General features: G+C 40.7%; 1 protein-coding gene across 10 annotated transcripts in view; it reads right to left on the bottom strand.

Annotated features, from left to right (window-relative positions):
• Window positions 1-19641, bottom strand: part of PTPRM (protein tyrosine phosphatase receptor type M) — a 998088-nt gene that overhangs the window by 620540 nt on the left and 357907 nt on the right. For all 10 annotated transcript variants that reach the window (XM_089670974.1, XM_089670978.1, XM_089670975.1 and 7 more), the window contains exons 4-5: window positions 16004-16082; window positions 12444-12559 (exon numbers count right to left, since the gene is read on the bottom strand). In XM_089670974.1, the coding sequence (XP_089527100.1) occupies window positions 12444-12559; window positions 16004-16082 (195 nt within the window). The remainder of the gene's footprint in view (window positions 1-12443; window positions 12560-16003; window positions 16083-19641) is intronic.

The following is a 19641-nucleotide window of genomic DNA, read 5'->3' as shown; positions in this document are numbered from 1 at the left end:
CAGTGCTGCCAGTCAGTGCCACCTGTCAGTGCCCAGCGGCTTTGCCAGTCAGTGCCCAGCAGTTGCGCCAGTCAATGCCTAGCAGTGCCGCCAGTCAGTGCCCAGCAGTGATGCCAGTCAGTGCCACCTATCAGTGCTGTCTATCAGTGCCGCCTATCCGTGACACCTCATTATTGCCGCCTATCAGTGCTGCCTATCCGTGCCACCTCATTAGTGCTGCCTATCAGTGCCGCCTATCAGAGCCCATCAGTGCCCATCAGTGCTGCCCCATCAATGCACATCAGTGAAGGAGCAAAATTACCTGTTTGAAAAATTTTCTAATAGAAACAAAGAAACTTTTTTTTTTTCACATTTTTTGCCCTTTTTTTGTTTATAGCGCAAAAAGTAAAGTGCCCAGCGGTTATTAAATACCACCAAAAGAAAGCTCTATTTGTGAGAAAAAAATGATCAAAATTTCATATGGGTACAATCTTGCATGACTGCGCAATTGTCAATCAAAATGCGACAGCGCTGAAAGCTAAAAATTGGCCTGGTAAAGAAGGGGGTATAAGTGCCCGGTAGGCAAGTGGTTAATGTATGGCCAGCTTATGGCAGCCAGCCCACCTAATCACTGTAAACTGCAAAAATAAGTAAAGACCCGTTCACACTACTTGCACGCTAGATTGCTCAATTGTAGCGAGCAGCCTGGTGTCCATTTTGCTGGGCTGTAGAGGAGGAGGGAACATTACTTTTGTTGCTTTTTAGTAACACTTTTTAAATGTTTTATATTTTACATTTATTTAAACCTTTACACTCCATTTAAGTCTTTGCATCAGCTTGGTGCACTGCACTACAATAGCCCAGGAAGGCAGTTGAAGCGCTGCAGAAAAATGCAGCATGTCTGCATTTATTCATACCAAAGATCACAGTACCATTGTGATTTGAACGTAGCACATAGAAATCCATTGTTTTCTATGTGCCCCTGAGGTGACTGGTGTTGATCAGGTGCAGAAAAGACATCAGCCACCTCAAGTGGTGTGAACAAAGCCTGCTTTGGGATAAAACAAACCAAAACATCCCCATTGTAAATGTATTATAATTTCCTTGTAAATTAACATGTCTGTTAAAGTGACACTAAAACTTTGTTTTAAAAATAAAAAATAAAAATAACAAATATATCAACCTGCTCTGTGCAGTGATTTTGCACAAAGCAGGCCTGATCCTCTTCTTTTCAGGTCCTACAGGTGCTCCTGGCTCCTCCCCCTCAAGCAGTTCCCCCAGGGAAAGCCGCTCACCCTGGGGGCACTGATGCGTGCTCGTCCCTAAGCCACTGCTGTCTCAGCCAATGAGAAGAAAGAATCCCCAGACAGCAGAGGCTGTCAAGAAAGTTGCTGGATAGGAGGGGGCTCAGGTAAAGATTTGGAGGGGGGCTTGGGGGGGGGGGCACGGCACACAGAAAGGCTTTTACCTTAAGTCATAGAATACATGAAGGTAAAAAAAACCTTAAGCCTTTACAACCACTTTAAATTACAGGGAATGATTCACCTGCAGTGAATGTTTGGTGAATGGCATGTTCACATCTTTATAAATACGCACTGATATGTTTATGTTATATACAATGAGAACAAAGGTGTTGTATGAGCCTAGGTTCACAATACATCGGTGCGGTAAATCCCGTGTGATTCGCACAGGAACCGCACCGCATTCCTGTACAAATCACAAGAAATTTGTGTGAGGTGCTATTGGAGCCATACATTTTGTATGGCTCTATTCGCACCGCACCCGCAACAAAAAATGTGCAGGACCCTTTTTTGGTCTGCACTAGAATCGGATCACATAGGTATTCACACCTATGTGATCTGATTCTGCACTTCGCACCGCGTTTTGCGGACCGATGTGGAGGTGTTGTTAACTTAACATACACACCCGCATCGGTTCCTATGAACGGGGTGTGATTGTGATGCGGTGTGGAATTTGCACTGAAAACGCTGCAAATTCCGCACCGCATCAGTGTGAACCAGGGTTCAGGATTATAACTCCTCCTCCAGTGTCATTAGCTTCCTCTGACTACCCCCTGTTAGTATGTCACTTCTAAGTACTCATGCACACTGGACGTTTTAAGGCTCCATGCACACTGAGCATTTTAATAATGCTGGTAATGTTAGCTGTGTAAAGTGATGTTAAAAACTTGAGTTTGTCTGCGTTTTTGTATTAGCGCTGTTTTGCCACGTTTTTTTCACGTTTGCGGATGTTAGCATTTTTAGAGGTTTTTTTGGTGAAAAAAAATGTTTTTTTAGTCAATAAAACGTCCAAAAATGCTGGTTTACCGTGATTTACCGCGTTTTTCAGCGTTAGAGCATTCTTACAGCTAAAAATCTCCTCAAGAAACACACTAGTCCTGGGGTTTTTTTCCAGCCAAAAAACGTTGATTACAGTCTGTGTGCATGGACACATAGGATAACATGCTGGGAGGGTTTACTGGCTGTAGAAAAAAACATCAAAAGCCAAAAACAGCAGCTGTAAAAATGTTCAGTGTGCATGAGGACTTACAGCTGCTGTTTTTGGCTTTTGGTGGTTTTTTCTACAGCCAATAAACTCCCCAGAACACATAGACTGTAATCAACATTTTTGGCAGGGGCGTTTTTTGGCTGAAAAAAAAAACAAGAACTAGTGGGTTTCTAGAGGAGTTTTTTTAGCTGTAAGAATGCTCTAATGCTGAAAAACATAGCAAAACGTGGTAAAACGCTGCAAACCGGCGTTTTTGGACTTTTTTGGAGCAAAAGGAAAAAATGATTTTGGTTAAAAAAACGCTAAAAATGCAAATGTGGCAAAACGCCGCTAAACATTAATGCAAAAGCACTAAAAAATGCTGAAAAACTCTATTTTTAACATTACTTTACACAGCTAACGCTCTAACGCTGAAAAAATGTAGCAAAACGTGGTAAAATGATGCAAACTGGTGTTTTTGGACTTTTTTGGAGCAAAAGAAAAAAATGTTTTTGATGCTAAAAATGCAAATGGGGCAAACCTCCGCTAAACGCTAATGCAAAAGCACTAAAAAAAGCGGAAAAACTCTATTTTTAACATTACTTTACACAGCTAACACTACCAGCGTTATTAAAACGCCTAGTGTGCATGAAGCCTAAAAGTCAAATCTCAATGCGTGCCATCGATACATAATACATATTGCATACTTTATGCATGTTGATCAATAATAAAAAAATCATACTTTTTGTTGTGATTTGAACCTTCAATACAGGTTTGCGAAAAGAGTGATTTGCTTAGGATCCAAAGAATGTATAAAATCAGTTTAATAGGGGAAAAAGTAAACTGCAGTGTAATCTCCTTCAACTTTTATTAATTACTTTTTGGCAAATGACAATGTCTGATCTTCTGCAAACAGAGCGCTGCAGTCAAATTTCCATGGTGACAAGCCTCTGCTAATACCCAGGCTTTTTCTTTGCCCGCAGCATAACAGCATACTACAAGTGAGATATAAACACTTCTATCAACATATGCATTATAATGATTTTTTCTTGTTTAGTAAGTCAATACAAAAGAAATATTATGCCCATTTTGGTGCTGGCTTGTGCTGTCAGCAGATGTGACAAAGAAAATCTAAGCAGATGGGATACATCTGTTAATCATAAACATTCTTTCATTAGTGCCATTGTCACATTTATTTGGAGGTATGTTTATATTTTAGTGTATCAACTAATGAGAGCCCTGAATTTACATTGCCGTCTGTATCGGTAATGCCTGTTCTTAGCAATATGCTTCTTTATGTTTAGCAAAGAATACATGTAAATAAAGATTTACCTATCCCGACCTCTCAGCTTTGGGACCATTCGCACCAGAAACTGCATGTAACTGCTTTTTTTGTCCTTGTACATATGCATGCAGTTGATGCGCAATTCATCTGCAGTTGGTGTGCATTTACATGCAGTTGACGCGTGCTTTTCTAACTGCATTTGACCTGTGAAGCCACTCCCTTCTTCTTTCCTTGGGCTTTTGTGTGCACTGTGATGTGTTGCAGTGTATTTGCAGTACGTTTGCATGCATTTTTGTGCATTTGCAGTGCTGAAAAATGCAGCATGCGGTACTTTTCTGCACTGCGCTGAACTGCACTGCAATGGTGTGAACTATGCCCATAGGATTGCCTGGATTTTGGACTGTCTATGCAGTTGGTGTGCAGTTCAAAATGCAGCGAACTGTATTCAACTGCGTTCAGTGTGAAAGGGCCCTAACTTTACATTTGTGAGCATACATGGATTATTTTATTATGTTCTATTTTGTTTTGTTTTTATGTATGCACTGTGGTTTGGAGTTCTAGTTAGCTGTGTTAGGTCTGTGTTTTGGTTAAATGTGTAAAGTGCATTGGCCTCTGCTACCTGAACACTGACACATCTCCAGCAGGCAGAGGTGACACATATAACCAGGGGCGGACTGACAACTCATGGGGCCCCCGGGCAATAGGGGATCATGGGGCCCCTGTGTCCTCACCCACACTCAAACCACACCCAAAAAAGCCTATGAAAGGTAATGGGGGCATCTCATGGGGCCCCCTACTGACCCTGGACCCCCCCGGGCAGTGCCCTAGTGCCCAAATGGTCAGTCCGCCCCTGCATATAACTCTTCTCAACTATAGCACACAGATCTTTTAACCTCTCACTGGAACCCATGCTTTCTCTTGATGCACAGTAACATGGTATATGGCAACATAGCACCTGTTAAATCTGTCAACTCATTACCTGCATATGGCAAAATGGTACATATGAAATGTGACCACTTAGTGACATGTTATAAGATATGCTATAGATATCTTGCACAAACCACTCAATTAATTCCAGTTGCAATCACCAAACAGTGCAAAAACACCCAATAAATTATATATACAAATATGGGAGGAGATTGCAGCAGTGTATGCAACCTCTGACAGTGGCTATCAATCAGTGTGGGAGAAGTTGGCTGTCAGGTAATGCCTAAAGGCTGCCAGGTAATGCCTGTACTAGATGAGCTTGATCACTTTTGAATACACGTGAATGCATTTAAAAAAGTAGAGTATGGGCTTATTACAAAAAAAACATAATACTGAGCTACAGTCATGGCCGAAATTGTTGGCACCCTTGATATTTCTCCAGGAAATCATGTATTTCTCACGAAACGTATTGCATTAACACATGTTTTGCTATACACATGTTTATTCCCTTTGTGTGTATTGGGACAAAACAAAAAAAGGGAGGAAAGAAAGCAAATTCGACATAATGTCACACAAACCTCCAAAAATGGGCTGGACAAAAGTATTGGCACCCTTTCACAACTGCGGATAAATAAGAATGTTACAAGCATGTGATGCTCCTGTAAACTCACCTGGGGCAAGTAACAGGTGTGGGCAATATAGAAATCACACCTGAAAGCAGATAAAAAGGAGAGACGTTCACTTAACCTTTGCATTGTGTGTCTGTCTGTGCCACACTAAGCATGGACAACAGAAAGAGGAGACGAGAACTGTCTGAGGACCTGAGAACCAAAATTGTGGCAAAATATCAACAATCTCAAGGTTACAAGTCCATCTCCAGAGAACTAGATTTGCCTTTGTCCACAGTGCGCAACATTATCAAGAAGTTTGCAACCCATGGCACTGTAGCTAATCTCCCTGGTCGTGGACGGATGAGGAAAATTGATGAAAGATTGCAACGCAGAATAGTCCGGATGGTGGATAAGCAGCCCCAAACATGTTCCAAAGACATTCAAGCTGTCCTGCAGGCTCAGGGAGCATCAGTGTCAGCGCGAACTATCCGTCGACATTTAAATGAAATGAAACGCTATGGCAGGAGACCCAGGAGGACCCCACTGCTGACACAGAGACATAAAAAAGCAAGACTACAGTTTGCCAAAATGTACTTGAGTAAGCCAAAAGCCTTCTGGGAAAACGTCTTGTGGACAGATGAGACCAAGATAGAGCTTTTCGGTAAAGCACATCATTCTACTGTTTACCGAAAACGGAATGAGGCCTACAAAGAACAAAACACAGTACCTACGGTAAAATATGGTGGAGGTTCAATGATGTTTTGGGGTTGTTTTGCTGCCTCTGGCACTGGGTGCCTTGACTGTGTGCAAGGCATCATGAAATCTGAGGATTACCAAAGGATTTTGGGTCGCACTGTAGGGCCCAGTGTCAGAAAGCTGGGTTTGCGTCCAAGATCCTGGGTCTTCCAGCAGGACAATGACCCCAAACATACGTCAAAAAGCACTCAGAAATGGATGGCAAAGAAGCGCTGGAGAGTTCTGAAGTGGCCAGCAATGAGCCCAGATCTAAATCCCATTGAACACCTGTGGAGAGATCTTAAAATTGCTGTTGGGAAAAGGTGTCCTTCCAATAAGAGAGACCTGGAGCTGTTTGCAAAGGAAGAGTGGTCCAAAATTCCGGGTGAGAGGTGTCAGAAGCTTATTGATGGTTATAGGAAGCGACTGATTTCAGTTATGTTTTCCAAAGGGTGTGCAACCAAATATTAAGTTAAGGGTGCCAATACTTTTGTCCAGCCCATTTTTGGGGTTTTGTGTGACATTATGTCATATTTGCTTTTCTGCCTCTGTTTTATATTTGTTCCAATACATACAAAGGGAATAAACATGTGTATAGCAAAACATGTGTTAATGCAATACCTTTTTTGTGTGAAATACTTGATTTTCAGGAAAAATATCAAGGGTGCCAACAATTTCGGCCATGACTGTAGGTGGATGCAGCATGGATCTGATACTGCATCTGTCCCACACTGGCTCTGCAGTGCGAACTGAGCAATAAAACACCGCTGATCACTCAGTTCTCCCCTCCACTCTGAGCAGTGAGCTGTGACTGTCAGTCTCTGGCTCTCTGCTCTGCCCCTCCCTCACTGGAGTGCTAGGCAGTGGAGTGGACAGGATGGGCTGATGCAGGCTCTTGGCGGATCACTGAGAGGCTGAGCCAGTTGCCGTCCAAGCTTCCTTCTCACCTTCAGTACACATCATTTGCATAGGCGAATGACATGTACTGTACCCATTATACCTCCTGGGATATATATATCACATATCCCAGGAGACCATAGTGTTTTTTATATACAGTGGAGAAGGGCAGGCATAGTGATGTCACACAAACTTGGTGGCATGGGACCTGAGAGGCGGTTGTTGAGAGGCTCTCGGCAAGACAACACTGGATCTGCTGGGTGGATGAGTGTGTGAACAGTGGGGAACTTGCCGCAAGATAAACAGAGGAGGTGGAAAGGCGAAGATCAGCTTTAAAGCGGAGCTCCACCCAAAAGGGGAAGTTCCACTTTAAGCCTTTGTCCCCTGCTCCCCATTAAGGATTGGCACCCTTGGGGAGTGGGTACCCAAATTTGACAGACACCCACTTCCACTGCGATCGCCTAGGATATCAGAAGCAGAAGTTGTCCTCATACCCTCCCTCCCCATAGTTTTCTGGGACACGTGACAGGTCCCAGAAGACTATGGGGCCATTCACAAAGCACAGCGCTTCTCGCGCATGCGCAGTGGGCACCCGGCTGTGAAGCCGCAGGCTGTCACAGTCGGGTGCCCACACTGAAGATGCCGGCGCCAGGGAGAGAAGACGGCCAGTGAAACCAGCCGTGGTGAGGACACCGCTGGATCGAGGGACGTGTGAGTGGCTGTACAGTTTTTGTAGCTGCTGACTTTTTTTTTTTTTCAGGTTGAAGTTTTCACACGTCAGTGGACAATTTTTCATTTTATTTTTCATTTGAAATGTACATTTTGTTGTGTAAACACATATATATGTGTATGCAAAACAGATAATGACATAATGAAATAGGGTGCACAATATCCTGGTAAATATCAATGAGGGGCAGTTTAAAAAAGGCAGTTTAAAAAAGAGGAGTAATACTGTCTATGTTCCTAAAATTTAAAAAACATTTAAAATAACAATTTGTTGAGAACGCTTGAAGAAAAAAAGCTATGCTGATCCCACACAAAACATATTACAGTGGCTGCAAAGCTAGGAGCTCTGCAATGGGCATATACAGCTCCTGCCCAGATCATGCACACTGAAGCAGTAACATATTCTGAACAAGAAAGCAAAAAAAAAAAAAAACATAGGTCAACAGGTACTTCTATAGCACCATCAATTTATGCAGTGCTTTACATATATTGTACATTCACATCAGTCCCTAACCCTCAAGGGGTGTACAATCTAAAGTCCCTAACTCACAGTCAGACATACACTAGAGCCAATTAACTTACCAGAGTGTCAGAGGAAACTGGAGTAAGCCCATGCAGGCACAGGGAGAGCATGTAAACTCTAGGCAGGTGGTGCCGTGGTTGGGATTTGAACCAGCAACCCAAGTACTGCCAGGCTAATCATTTAGCCACTGTGCTGCCCACTTCATACTCCTCTGTTTCTATAGGCATTTTAGAGATACTAATTTTTAAAGGTCACAAAACAGGCATTGACATAGCTTTTTTTTCTATGAGAACAGAATCTTGGCAGTCTGCCACCCTTCTTTTATAAACTGTTAGAAATCAACTAAAGCCGGACTTCAGAATCTTTGTTGTAATCTTTGAGAATCGTCAAGAAAGAATAACTTCACATTAAAAGCAGCTAGAGAGGTCATGGATGGTTTGTTTAAAATCCCTTTCACTACGTGTTAAGGATATGTAAATAGTTTAATAGCCATAGCCTGGGTACATATGCATTTCAATAGACAAAAACCAATACGTGAATTAACCTTGTTGATTTTCATTTATAAAATCCAAAGAATGTCCAACTAGAGCCCAGGGAAACAATAAATAGTGTTGCTCTACATATTAATATCCAAATAATGGGCATGAGTTAAGCAGACCATAGACAATGCAAATTTCTCTATTCCCCCATGAACACAGAGAGTGTTGACAGGGGAGTCCCTCCTGCCAAGTCAGAGATTATTGCTAGCAGCTATACCAGCTGCTAGCAATAATCACATGTAAGATCTGGCAGGCTGGTTGTACCAAAGTTATTGATAAGCTTGGTGCATTTAGCCTCCCCATACATGGTTCGAATCTCAGCAAGTTCCTGCTGAACCGGCGCAGATTCGAACCATCTATGACCGGCCTTAAAGACTCATTAAGAATAATTCAGTACATTACTAGGATGATTTCATTTCCTGCCCAGTTATAAGCTCTACTATGGGACAAGAAAGAAAGAAAGTACCATTAGGAAGCCCTTATGGGCCTATGGTGGATTCAACAAGATTGTGACTGGGATTAAACGTAACCCTACGCTACTGGTGGCTTTCTTGGTCTTCCCTATCACATGTGTGTATTTCATCAGCAATTGTTCCTTCCCCATCTCTCGCAATTTAAAGAAGAAGGAATCATTTTGTTAATATTAGACTCTAAAAGCTGTTAAGGGTACATGAAAGACATAGTAATGAATCTTACTATACCTTTCAGTTATGTATATAACCATTACAGCTGACTTAGTTGGCATTGTTCTTGGAGAGATTAGAACCAAATGATGGGGGTATAGTACTGAATCTTTGAATAATTCAAAAATGTTAGATTAAAATATAACAGTATATCAGCAGATTATTAACTATCACAGGTATGGATACAGATTGAGATGGATAGGCATTTTGGCATGGCAGAAGTAAGGCTGGTCATACATGGATCAGTTTTTTTTGATCAGCCAGCAGGCTTTTATACTGATGTCAAGACTCCTCTGCTGTTGGAATACACTGATCATTGCTGCAGCCAATTGAGTGCAGTGCTGATCAAAGGAAAACTTTCCAATTTGCCACAAATAGATCAACATTTGGCCACTCTGCTGAACCGGCCAAATTTCTATCAATCTATGGTCAGAATTAGACTGTTCTTTCTGTCCAGTCCTTACACATACCTTTTCTTTTGTCACAACTGAGTGCCTTCTTTAACATAATAACTCTGAGATCATGTTACTTTATGAAAAAAAAAAACATTTAAATTGAAATTTGCATTTATTAATTTTTTATAATTTATTTTCAGATGTGTTGCAAAATGATGTCTGTTAAAACACAGAATTTGTATTTGTGATTTGGTGGCTTTACAAAAATAAATATAACAAATTATTTTCTTTCAACTTTTCATATGTAAAGTAAAACCAATCTGCTGGTATCTATTAAAGTCATATGGGAAACTAACAGGGATTGCAAAAATGGTCAATATGGAAATGAAGGTATCAGGACATTTTGGACAATTTAGGGGCAGTAATCATAAAAAGGTTATAGGGAATGAAGAAAGGTGAGCCACAGCACATTGACAGATACTGTCAAAACCATTGAATCTGCGTTCTTCTTTTGCCATCTTTCTCCAGTTCAGACTTAGGGAGGAATTCTTTACCCAACTTAGAGCTCCTGTTCCTTGAGTTGGAATGTAAGGTTAGGGAAGAAAATCATCCTAGCAATGCACTTAGTTTTTAGTGTTTTTCAAAGATTCTACTGGCAAGCACACTGCCATTTTATAGATGCATACAAGATTTCAGATATTTGTTTCACACTGAAAAACATAATGTTAGTGCATATATAGCCAACAGGATCACATACTGTTCATTTTACTTATCTGGACCAGATAAACCAAGATAAAAAAGTCAAATCAGTTGAAATCAATAGAGCTGGTGGTGCTTTGGTTTTAGGTAATTAATAACAGTTTTATCTGAACCATCTGCTAAATTGTCCAGAGAGTGATTACAAATTTGAAGGATTACAGGGCTTCTGTGTTGCAACATACAGTGGGGCAAAAAAGTATTTAGTCAGCCACCAATTGTGCAAGTTCTCCCACTTAAAAAGATGAGAGAGGCCTGTAATTGGCATCATAGGAAGACCTCAACTATGAGAGGCAAAATGAGAAAAAAAATCCAGACAATCACATTGGCTGATTCGGAAAGAATTTATTTGCAAATTATGGTGGAAAATAAGTATTTGGTCAATATCAAAAGTTCATCTCAATACTTTGTTATATATCCTTTGTTGGCAATGACAGAGGTCAAACGTTTCCTGTAAGTCTTCACAAGGTTGGCACACACTGTTGCTGGTATGTTGGAGGCTGGGCAACACGGACTTTCAACTCCCTCCAAAGGTTTTCTATGTGGTTGAGATCTGGAGACTGGCTAGGCCACTCCAGGACCTTGAAATGCTTCTTACAAAGCCACTCCTTTGTTGCCCGGGCGGTATGCTTGGGATCATTGTCATGTTGGAAGACCCAGCCACGTTTCATCTTCAATGCCCTTGCTGATGGGAGGAGGTTTGCATTCAAAATCTCATGATACATGGCCCCATTTATTCTGTCCTGTACATGGATCAGTCGTCCTGGTCCCTTTGCAGAGAAACAGCCCCAAAGCATGATGTTGCCACCCCCATGCTTCACAGTAGGTATGGTGTTCTTTGGATGCAACTCAGCATTCTCTCTCCTCCAAACACGACGAGTTGTGTTTCTACCAAACAGTTCTATTTTGGTTTCATCTGACCATATGACATTCTCCCAATCCTCTTCTGGATCATCCAAATGCTCTCTAGCAAACTTCAGACGGGCCCGGACATGTACTGGCTTAAGCAGGGGGACACATCTGGCACTGCAGGATCTGAGTCCCTGGCAGCGTAGTGTGTTACTGATGGTAGCCTTTGTTACGTTGGTCCCAGCTCTCTGCAGGTCATTCACTAGGTCCCCCCGTGTGGTCCTGGGATTTTTGCTCATTGTTCTTGTGATCATTTTGACCCCACGGGGTGAGATCTTGCGTAGAGCACCAGATCGAGGGAGATTATCAGTGGTCTTGTATGTCTTCCATTCTCTAATTATTGCTCCCACAGTTGATTTGTTCACACCAAGCTGCTTGCCTATTGCAGACTCAATCTTCCCAGCCTGGTGCAGGTCTACAATTTTGTTTCTGGTGTCCTTCGACAGCTCTTTGGTCTTCACCACAGTGGAGTTTGGAGTGTGACTGTTAGAGGCTGTGGACAGGTGTCTTTTATACTGATAACAAGTTCAAACAGGTGCCACTGATACAGGTAATGAGTGCAGGACAGAGGAGCCTCTTAAAGAAGAAGGTCCAGGTCTGTGAGAGCCAGAAATCTTGCTTGTTTGTAGGTGACCAAATACTTATTTCCCACCATAATTTGCAAATAAATTCTTTCCAAATCAGCCAATGTGATTGTCTGCATTTATTTTTTAATTTTGTCTCTCATAGTTGAGGTCTAATGCCAATTACAGGCCTCTCTCATCTTTTTAAGTGATAGAACTTGCACAATTGGTGGCTGACTAAATACTTTTTTGCCCCACTGTATGTAGTGTATTATATACCTTAAAACCCTACTCAATGAACCAAAGCCAAAAAAAATGGCCCCATAAATTTTATAATAGTCGTACCATGATAGTATTATCTTTGATACTTTGTAATCTGGCATTACTCAAACTTATATAACATATGCTAAAAACAGTAACGCATTTACCTGTAACCATAGTCTGTCATTTGCTGCTGTTTTTCCATTTGCCGTACATGTGAAGGTTGCAAACTGACCAGCATTCACATCATCCTTTTTAACCCTTACAAAATGTGGTGTTTTACCTGAAAAAAACCATTGGAAAGAACAATTAATTTTTAAAAGGTACCATATACATTTATAACATGACCATTGCACGTGAGATCAAATAACCAATATAACGAGTTTGGCTGATAAAATATATTATAGTTTTGTTGTCAGCAATATTTTTACTCACTGACAGTATTATCTCTATGGTATCCTATAAAGTCACAAAGAGAATCAGGGACAAGGAAGAAACAATAAAGTATCCTCCTTCATTGTTCTGCCTAAAACATACTTTTGTGTGCAATTCTCTTCCAATTGGAAGAGAGCTAAGTGCATCTGACACACATCTGTGTTTATTATTATTATTATTATTAATATTAGAAGGCAGTTAACGAGGTTTAACGCCACAAGTTCTGGTCCTATACAACTTGGAGTGGTTGGAGTCACCACATATAGGGATCGGCTTGGGAGGATTACCAATCTCTCTTCTTTGGGTGTCCAGAGGAAGATTCTCTCTGTCCATTTCCCTGGAGGTTTTTAAAAAAAGAAAACCGTGATTGACCACTCTTAATAGGGGGTCACATACTTTCTGGTAAGCCTTGCATGCAAGTTGTTGGTGTCACATTGGCTATCTTTGGCAGTCTTCCTATCTCATCAGGGCATTTGGGGACTGTTCTGCTTTGATTTGATCATTTCGATATTTCACTTATGAACATGCTGAATTGCTTTTGAACTTTATTTTGTTTAGAATGTTTAAGCGCTGCACTTTATGTGTATTTAACTGTTAGCCTGGAGTTCAGCTTCAAAGCACAAGTTCCTTTCTCGTCAAAAGCATTTTTATACAATGCCTTGAATGGAAATATGTGTCTTTGTGTATTGGCTGACAGAATAATATATAACCTGATTTACTACTTTCCAAGCAGAGATGTAATGTACTAATTAATATATTGCAGCATGTTCTGCTATACAGTTGTGTATCCAAGCATCCCGTCTGCCACACAACTCCATATGCTAATACCCTGCCCATCTTTATTGTGCACTGGTATACGCTGCCTGCACTGCAGATTTCCACACTAATATACTGTCTGCCAAGCAGATGTGTATCTTAATATACTTTCTACCAAGCAGATGTGAACCAGGTTGCTGTTTTTAGCCAGCCAAATGTGAATCTTAATGCCTTACCTGCCAGGAAGATATATTTTTTCCATTTCCATCATGGGTATTGTAATTCTTTGCATGCCCAGTAGGTATTTATTTTGATGAGTGCCAAAAAGATGTGTATTTTTATACATTATATATATATATTTGTTTACATAGCTGTGTATTCCAACATACAGCTTGTCATAAAGAAGTGTATATTGATTATTTTCTAGTGTGTATCTAGAAATGTAATGTGTAATGAAGATGTATACTGTATCTTAGTGTTCAGCCAGCCACTTAGGTATTGAGATTTACTGCCTATTGTATAGCTGTATTTTTTGACATGTGAAAACCAGATTAATATTTAATGTATATTTAGTTCTCACCTATCATGCAGAGTATACAATTTAGGAATATTTAGGAAAGACATTTACAATTTTTACATATATATATACAAAATAGGAGGCAACCATCTTCCAGCATTATTGGATTTATGTATTGGCTTGCTTAGGAGCTATGTACAAGATATTAATCTCACCAAAAGACTGACTTTAAAGATTCTTTGGATGGTGCTCTTAGGCTACCAAACTACCCATATGTACAGAACAGCGTTCTGAAGAAACATATAGTTTCAAATTGAATGTTTTATTATCAAATAAATATTTTTTAGAGGAAATGGGAAGAAGTGCGGTGAGCTGTTTTTGTAACCTTATACAATCGACCCCATCATCTTCTGATTCTGTCAAAACTGGAAATCAGCTGGACAACACATTAGAGAAAATGGCTATTAGCAGGACTGGAATTTTAAAATGGCAGCAAATTGCTTACACAACAAAGTGGTCATGTATGTAAAACATGCAAGCATGGACATTATATAAGTGTACATGTTTAGGCATCAAGAGTACAGCCCACTCTGTTTCATTTACAGTATCTCTTAACATTAATGAGTTAATATAGGGCATTTAATGTAGCTGTAACTTCAAGAATCTACTGGGTGAGACATTTGCTCACACAATCAATCTATTATAATAGTACTTTAATCCAGCAGTACACAGAATGTGAGACCACCCTCTTGGCACTGCAGTGGGGGGTGGCATCTACTGCTATGGCCACTATGGCATAGTTGTCTACATAAAATGCCCCTAGTTTCCCTGTCAGTTCAAACCTGCAGGCCTTACAAGTGCTAACTATTGCAGAAGGAAGTGATATGTTGCTTTCTCTTGGGTGAGATGATACAGGGGAGCTGTGTTAGGTAGATATGTTGCCTCAAGTGTGGGTGCGATAATCCAGGCAGTGGAAATGGAAATGTGTTTTGGGGAGCAGATATGTTGCTTCACATGGGGGTGAGATGATGGGGGAGCACTTTGATATAGTTATAAAATGTGTAGGGGTAAGGTGTCAGGGAATGAAAGTTAAAACATCTAAACCCAAAAGCTAATATTTTATATATTGCAACCTACCAATTCCCAAACTTGGTGACTAAATTAGTTTTCTTTTTTTCCTTTATTTTTACCTGGTGATCCATTCAGTAAGTCTGCTCTTTTCCAACCTCCTTTAACAAATCAAGTTTTCCAGCTAAAGTGCCAATTGGAGGGTTGAGACAAACCATTAGCACTGACAGAGGTGCTTACAATGGTCAGCTTTTATTCATTTACTTAAATCCTTTATCCAAAAAGGAAAAAAGTGTTTAAAAAGCTGGACTTAGGGTTTAATTTGTTGGTCATTTATGTAGCATCGATCTGAATCTACTAGCTATACTGAATCTTGGCTGACTCTTCAGGGACCAACTGAGATTCGATTAATCTATTAGCAGGCTGGTTGTACTAACAATGATCCATTGATTGACTTCAGTACAACTAGCCTGTTTCTTTTTCATTCAATCACTGATGGTGGCTATAGCAGCCAGCAGTGATCATTGCATTCTCATGGCCCGGAAACCTGCTGTTATCAGAATACAAAAGCTCCGTGTAAGGGATTCCTCCATCAACAATGAATGTGTTAATGGGGAAAGCGAATGGGAAAACTGCCTAATGTATGGCCTGCTTAACTCTTCTCTCTCTAGACAATGCTGCTGTTCAAGGGTGCTTCTCCATAGATATGGAAACCACTCTAAGACAGGATGTATGTAACTGCCCAGATCCCCAGGTGAAAATAAAGAGAAAAAAAGCTTACAAATGGAAAACTAAAGCAGCCACCACATGTGAAGATAGGTAAGCTGCATTATATGAACATTTTGTTTTTGGGTTTAGATACTCTTTGAATAACTTTCAAAGGCAAGCTTGAGAACCACTACTTAAATATTGTATGTGATGAATAGAGAAAAAATGGAAAGAAAGACTTACTGCAAGGGTGTCCTAGAACTTTCACTTCATCTATTGCAATGTATCCATGTTGATCTGAGGTAATAACTTCAAAATAAACCTGAAAGCATAAAAAATATTATATAAGTCGCAATATAATGTTTTCAGATCTGAATTGAAAATAAAATACAGCACATAAAAAGGTGCAAAAAAAACGTTTTTTACAGTTATAGCAAGGAATTTTGTCTGCCGAAAGGTACCAATGCTATTCAGTAGTAAAATTCCAGCATTTCCAAATTACATTAATAGTACAAATATACAAATTGTAGCTCAATTTTTTGCTACAAATAAAGATTGAAGTCACATAGTTACATGCTTAGGTTGACAAAAGACACCTAGTTCAACCAATAGAAAAACGGTATACAAATAGAATACCTCCTTATACACAATTTTGTACGTACAGTTGATCAGTTGGATCAAAGCAAAAAAAAAACAACCCAAAGAAGTATAATCCAATTTGCTCCAGTGGGGAGAAAAATCCTTTCTGATCCCCCAGGAGGCAATCAGACATACCCTGGATCAACGACCCCTAGTGTTATTACCTATAAACGTTAGAATAGAATTGGAGTTTGGTACCTGATATATAACATTAGTCAGGTATAAATGGTCAGAGCAGGTAAAATCAAGTTATTTAATGCTAGACTCCAGGCAGACAGCTAACTACATAGTCGAAATAGTGTTTATATACAGGTGAAACTCGAAAAATTAGAATATCATGCAAAAGTTCATTTATTTCAGTAATGCAACTTAAAAGGTGAAACTAATATATGAGATAGACTCATTACATGCAAAGCAAGATAGTTCAAGCTGTGATTTGTCATAATTGTGATGATTATGGCTTACAGCTCATGAAAACCCCAAATCCACAATCTCAGAAAATTAGACTATTACATGCAATCAATAAAACAAGGATTGTACATAGAACAATATCGGCCCTCTGAAAAGACAAGCATGCATATGAACTCAGTACTTGGTTTGGGCCCCTTTTGCAGCAATTACTGCCTCAATGCAGCGTGGCATGGAAGCTATCAGCCTGTGGCACTGCTGAGGTGTTATGGAAGACCAGGATGCTTCAATAGCGGCCTTCAGCTCTTCTTCATTGTTCGGTCTCATGTCTCTCATCTTTCTCTTGGCAATGCCCCATAGATTCTCTATGGGGTTCAGGTCAGGCAAGTTTCCTGGCCAATCAAGCACAGTAATCCCACGGTTATTGAACCAGGTTTTGGTGCTTTTGGCAGTGTGGGCAGGTGCCAAGTCCTGCTGGAAAATGAAGTCAGCATCCCCATAAAGCTCGTCTGTGGAAGGAAGCATGAAGTGCTCCAAAATCTCCTGGTAGATGGCTGCATTGACCCTGGACTTAATGAAGCACAGTGGACCAACACCAGCAGATGACATGGCTCCCCAAATCAACACAGACTGTGGAAACTTCACACTGGGCTTCAAGCATCTTGCAGTGTGTGCCTCTCCATTCTTCCTCCATACTCTGGGTCCTTGGTTTCCAAATGAGATGCAAACGTTGCTCTCATCAGAAAAGAGGACTTTGGACCACTGAGCAACAGCCCAGGTCTTTTTTTCTTTAGCCCAGGTAAGATGCTTCTGACGTTTGTTGTTCAGGAGCGGCTTGACAAGAGGAATATGATATTTGAAGCCCATGTCCAGGATCCATCTGTGTGCGGTGGCTCTTGATTCACTGACTCCAGCCTCAGTCCACTCCTTGTGAAAGTCCCCAACACTTTTGAATGGCCTTTTCCTGACAATCCTCTCCAGGCTGCGGTCATCCCTGCTGCCTGTGCACCTTTTTCTTCCACACTTTTCCCTTCCACATAACTTTCTATTAATGTGCTTTGATACAGCACTTTGGGAACATTCAACTTCTTTTGCAATTACCTTTTGAGGCTTTCCCTCCTTATGGAGGGTGTCAATGATGGTTTTCTGCACAACTGTCAGGTCAGCAGTCTTTCCCATGATTGTGATTCCTACTAACCAGACTGAGAGACCATTTAAAGGCTCAGGAACCCTTTGCAGGTGTTATGGCTTAATTAGCTGATTAGAGTGGGACACTTTGAGCCTAGAATATTGCACCTTTTCACAATATTCTCATTTTCTGAGATTGTGGATTTGGGGTTTTCATGAGCTGTAAGCCATAATCATCACAATTATGACAAATCACGGCTTGAACTATCTTGCTTTGCATGTAATGAGTCTATCTCATATATTAGTTTCACCTTTTAAGTTGCATTACTGAAATAAATGAACTTTTGCACGATATTCTAATTTTTTGAGTTTCAGCACACATGACCGGCAAAGAGGGCTGGCCCTCCCTCTTCCCATCTGAGTATTGTGTACAGGGCATTATACTAGTTGATTTTTAAAACATTTTGAATGAGCTTTTAGTGAACACATACAGTCATGGCCGAAATTGTTGGCACCCTTGATATTTTTCCTGAAAATCAAGTATTTCACACAAAAAAGGTATTGCATTAACACATGTTTTGCTATACACATGTTTATTCCCTTTGTATGTATTGGAACAAATATAAAACAGAGGCAGAAAAGCAAATATGACATAATGTCACACAAAACCCCAAAAATGGGCTGGACAAAAGTATTGGCACCCTTAACTTAATATTTGGTTGCACACCCTTTGGAAAACATAACTGAAATCAGTCGCTTCCTATAACCATCAATAAGCTTCTGACACCTCTCACCCGGAATTTTGGACCACTCTTCCTTTGCAAACAGCTCCAGGTCTCTCTTATTGGAAGGACACCTTTTCCCAACAGCAATTTTAAGATCTCTCCACAGGTGTTCAATGGGATTTAGATCTGGGCTCATTGCTGGCCACTTCAGAACTCTCCAGCGCTTCTTTGCCATCCATTTCTGAGTGCTTTTTGACGTATGTTTGGGGTCATTGTCCTGCTGGAAGACCCAGGATCTTGGACGCAAACCCAGCTTTCTGACACTGGGCCCTACAGTGCGACCCAAAATCCTTTGGTAATCCTCAGATTTCATGATGCCTTGCACACAGTCAAGGCACCCAGTGCCAGAGGCAGCAAAACAACCCCAAAACATCATTGAACCTCCACCATATTTTACCGTAGGTACTGTGTTTTGTTCTTTGTAGGCCTCATTCCGTTTTCGGTAAACAGTAGAATGATGTGCTTTACCGAAAAGCTCTATCTTGGTCTCATCTGTCCACAAGACGTTTTCCCAGAAGGCTTTTGGCTTACTCAAGTACATTTTGGCAAACTGTAGTCTTGCTTTTTTATGTCTCTGTGTCAGCAGTGGGGTCCTCCTGGGTCTCCTGCCATAGCGTTTCATTTCATTTAAATGTCGACGGATAGTTCGCGCTGACACTGATGCTCCCTGAGCCTGCAGGACAGCTTGAATGTCTTTGGAACATGTTTGGGGCTGCTTATCCACCATCCGGACTATTCTGCGTTGCAATCTTTCATCAATTTTCCTCATCCGTCCACGACCAGGGAGATTAGCTACAGTGCCATGGGTTGCAAACTTCTTGATAATGTTGCGCACTGTGGACAAAGGCAAATCTAGTTCTCTGGAGATGGACTTGTAACCTTGAGATTGTTGATATTTTGCCACAATTTTGGTTCTCAGGT

Source organism: Staurois parvus, unplaced genomic scaffold (genome assembly GCF_062004578.1).
Source record: "Staurois parvus isolate SC_StPar_1 unplaced genomic scaffold, SC_StPar_1.0 ptg000097l, whole genome shotgun sequence".
NCBI lineage: Eukaryota > Metazoa > Chordata > Amphibia > Anura > Ranidae > Staurois > Staurois parvus.
The sequence above is the reverse complement of the archived record's forward strand: the minus strand, read 5'-3'. Positions and strand labels throughout refer to the sequence as shown.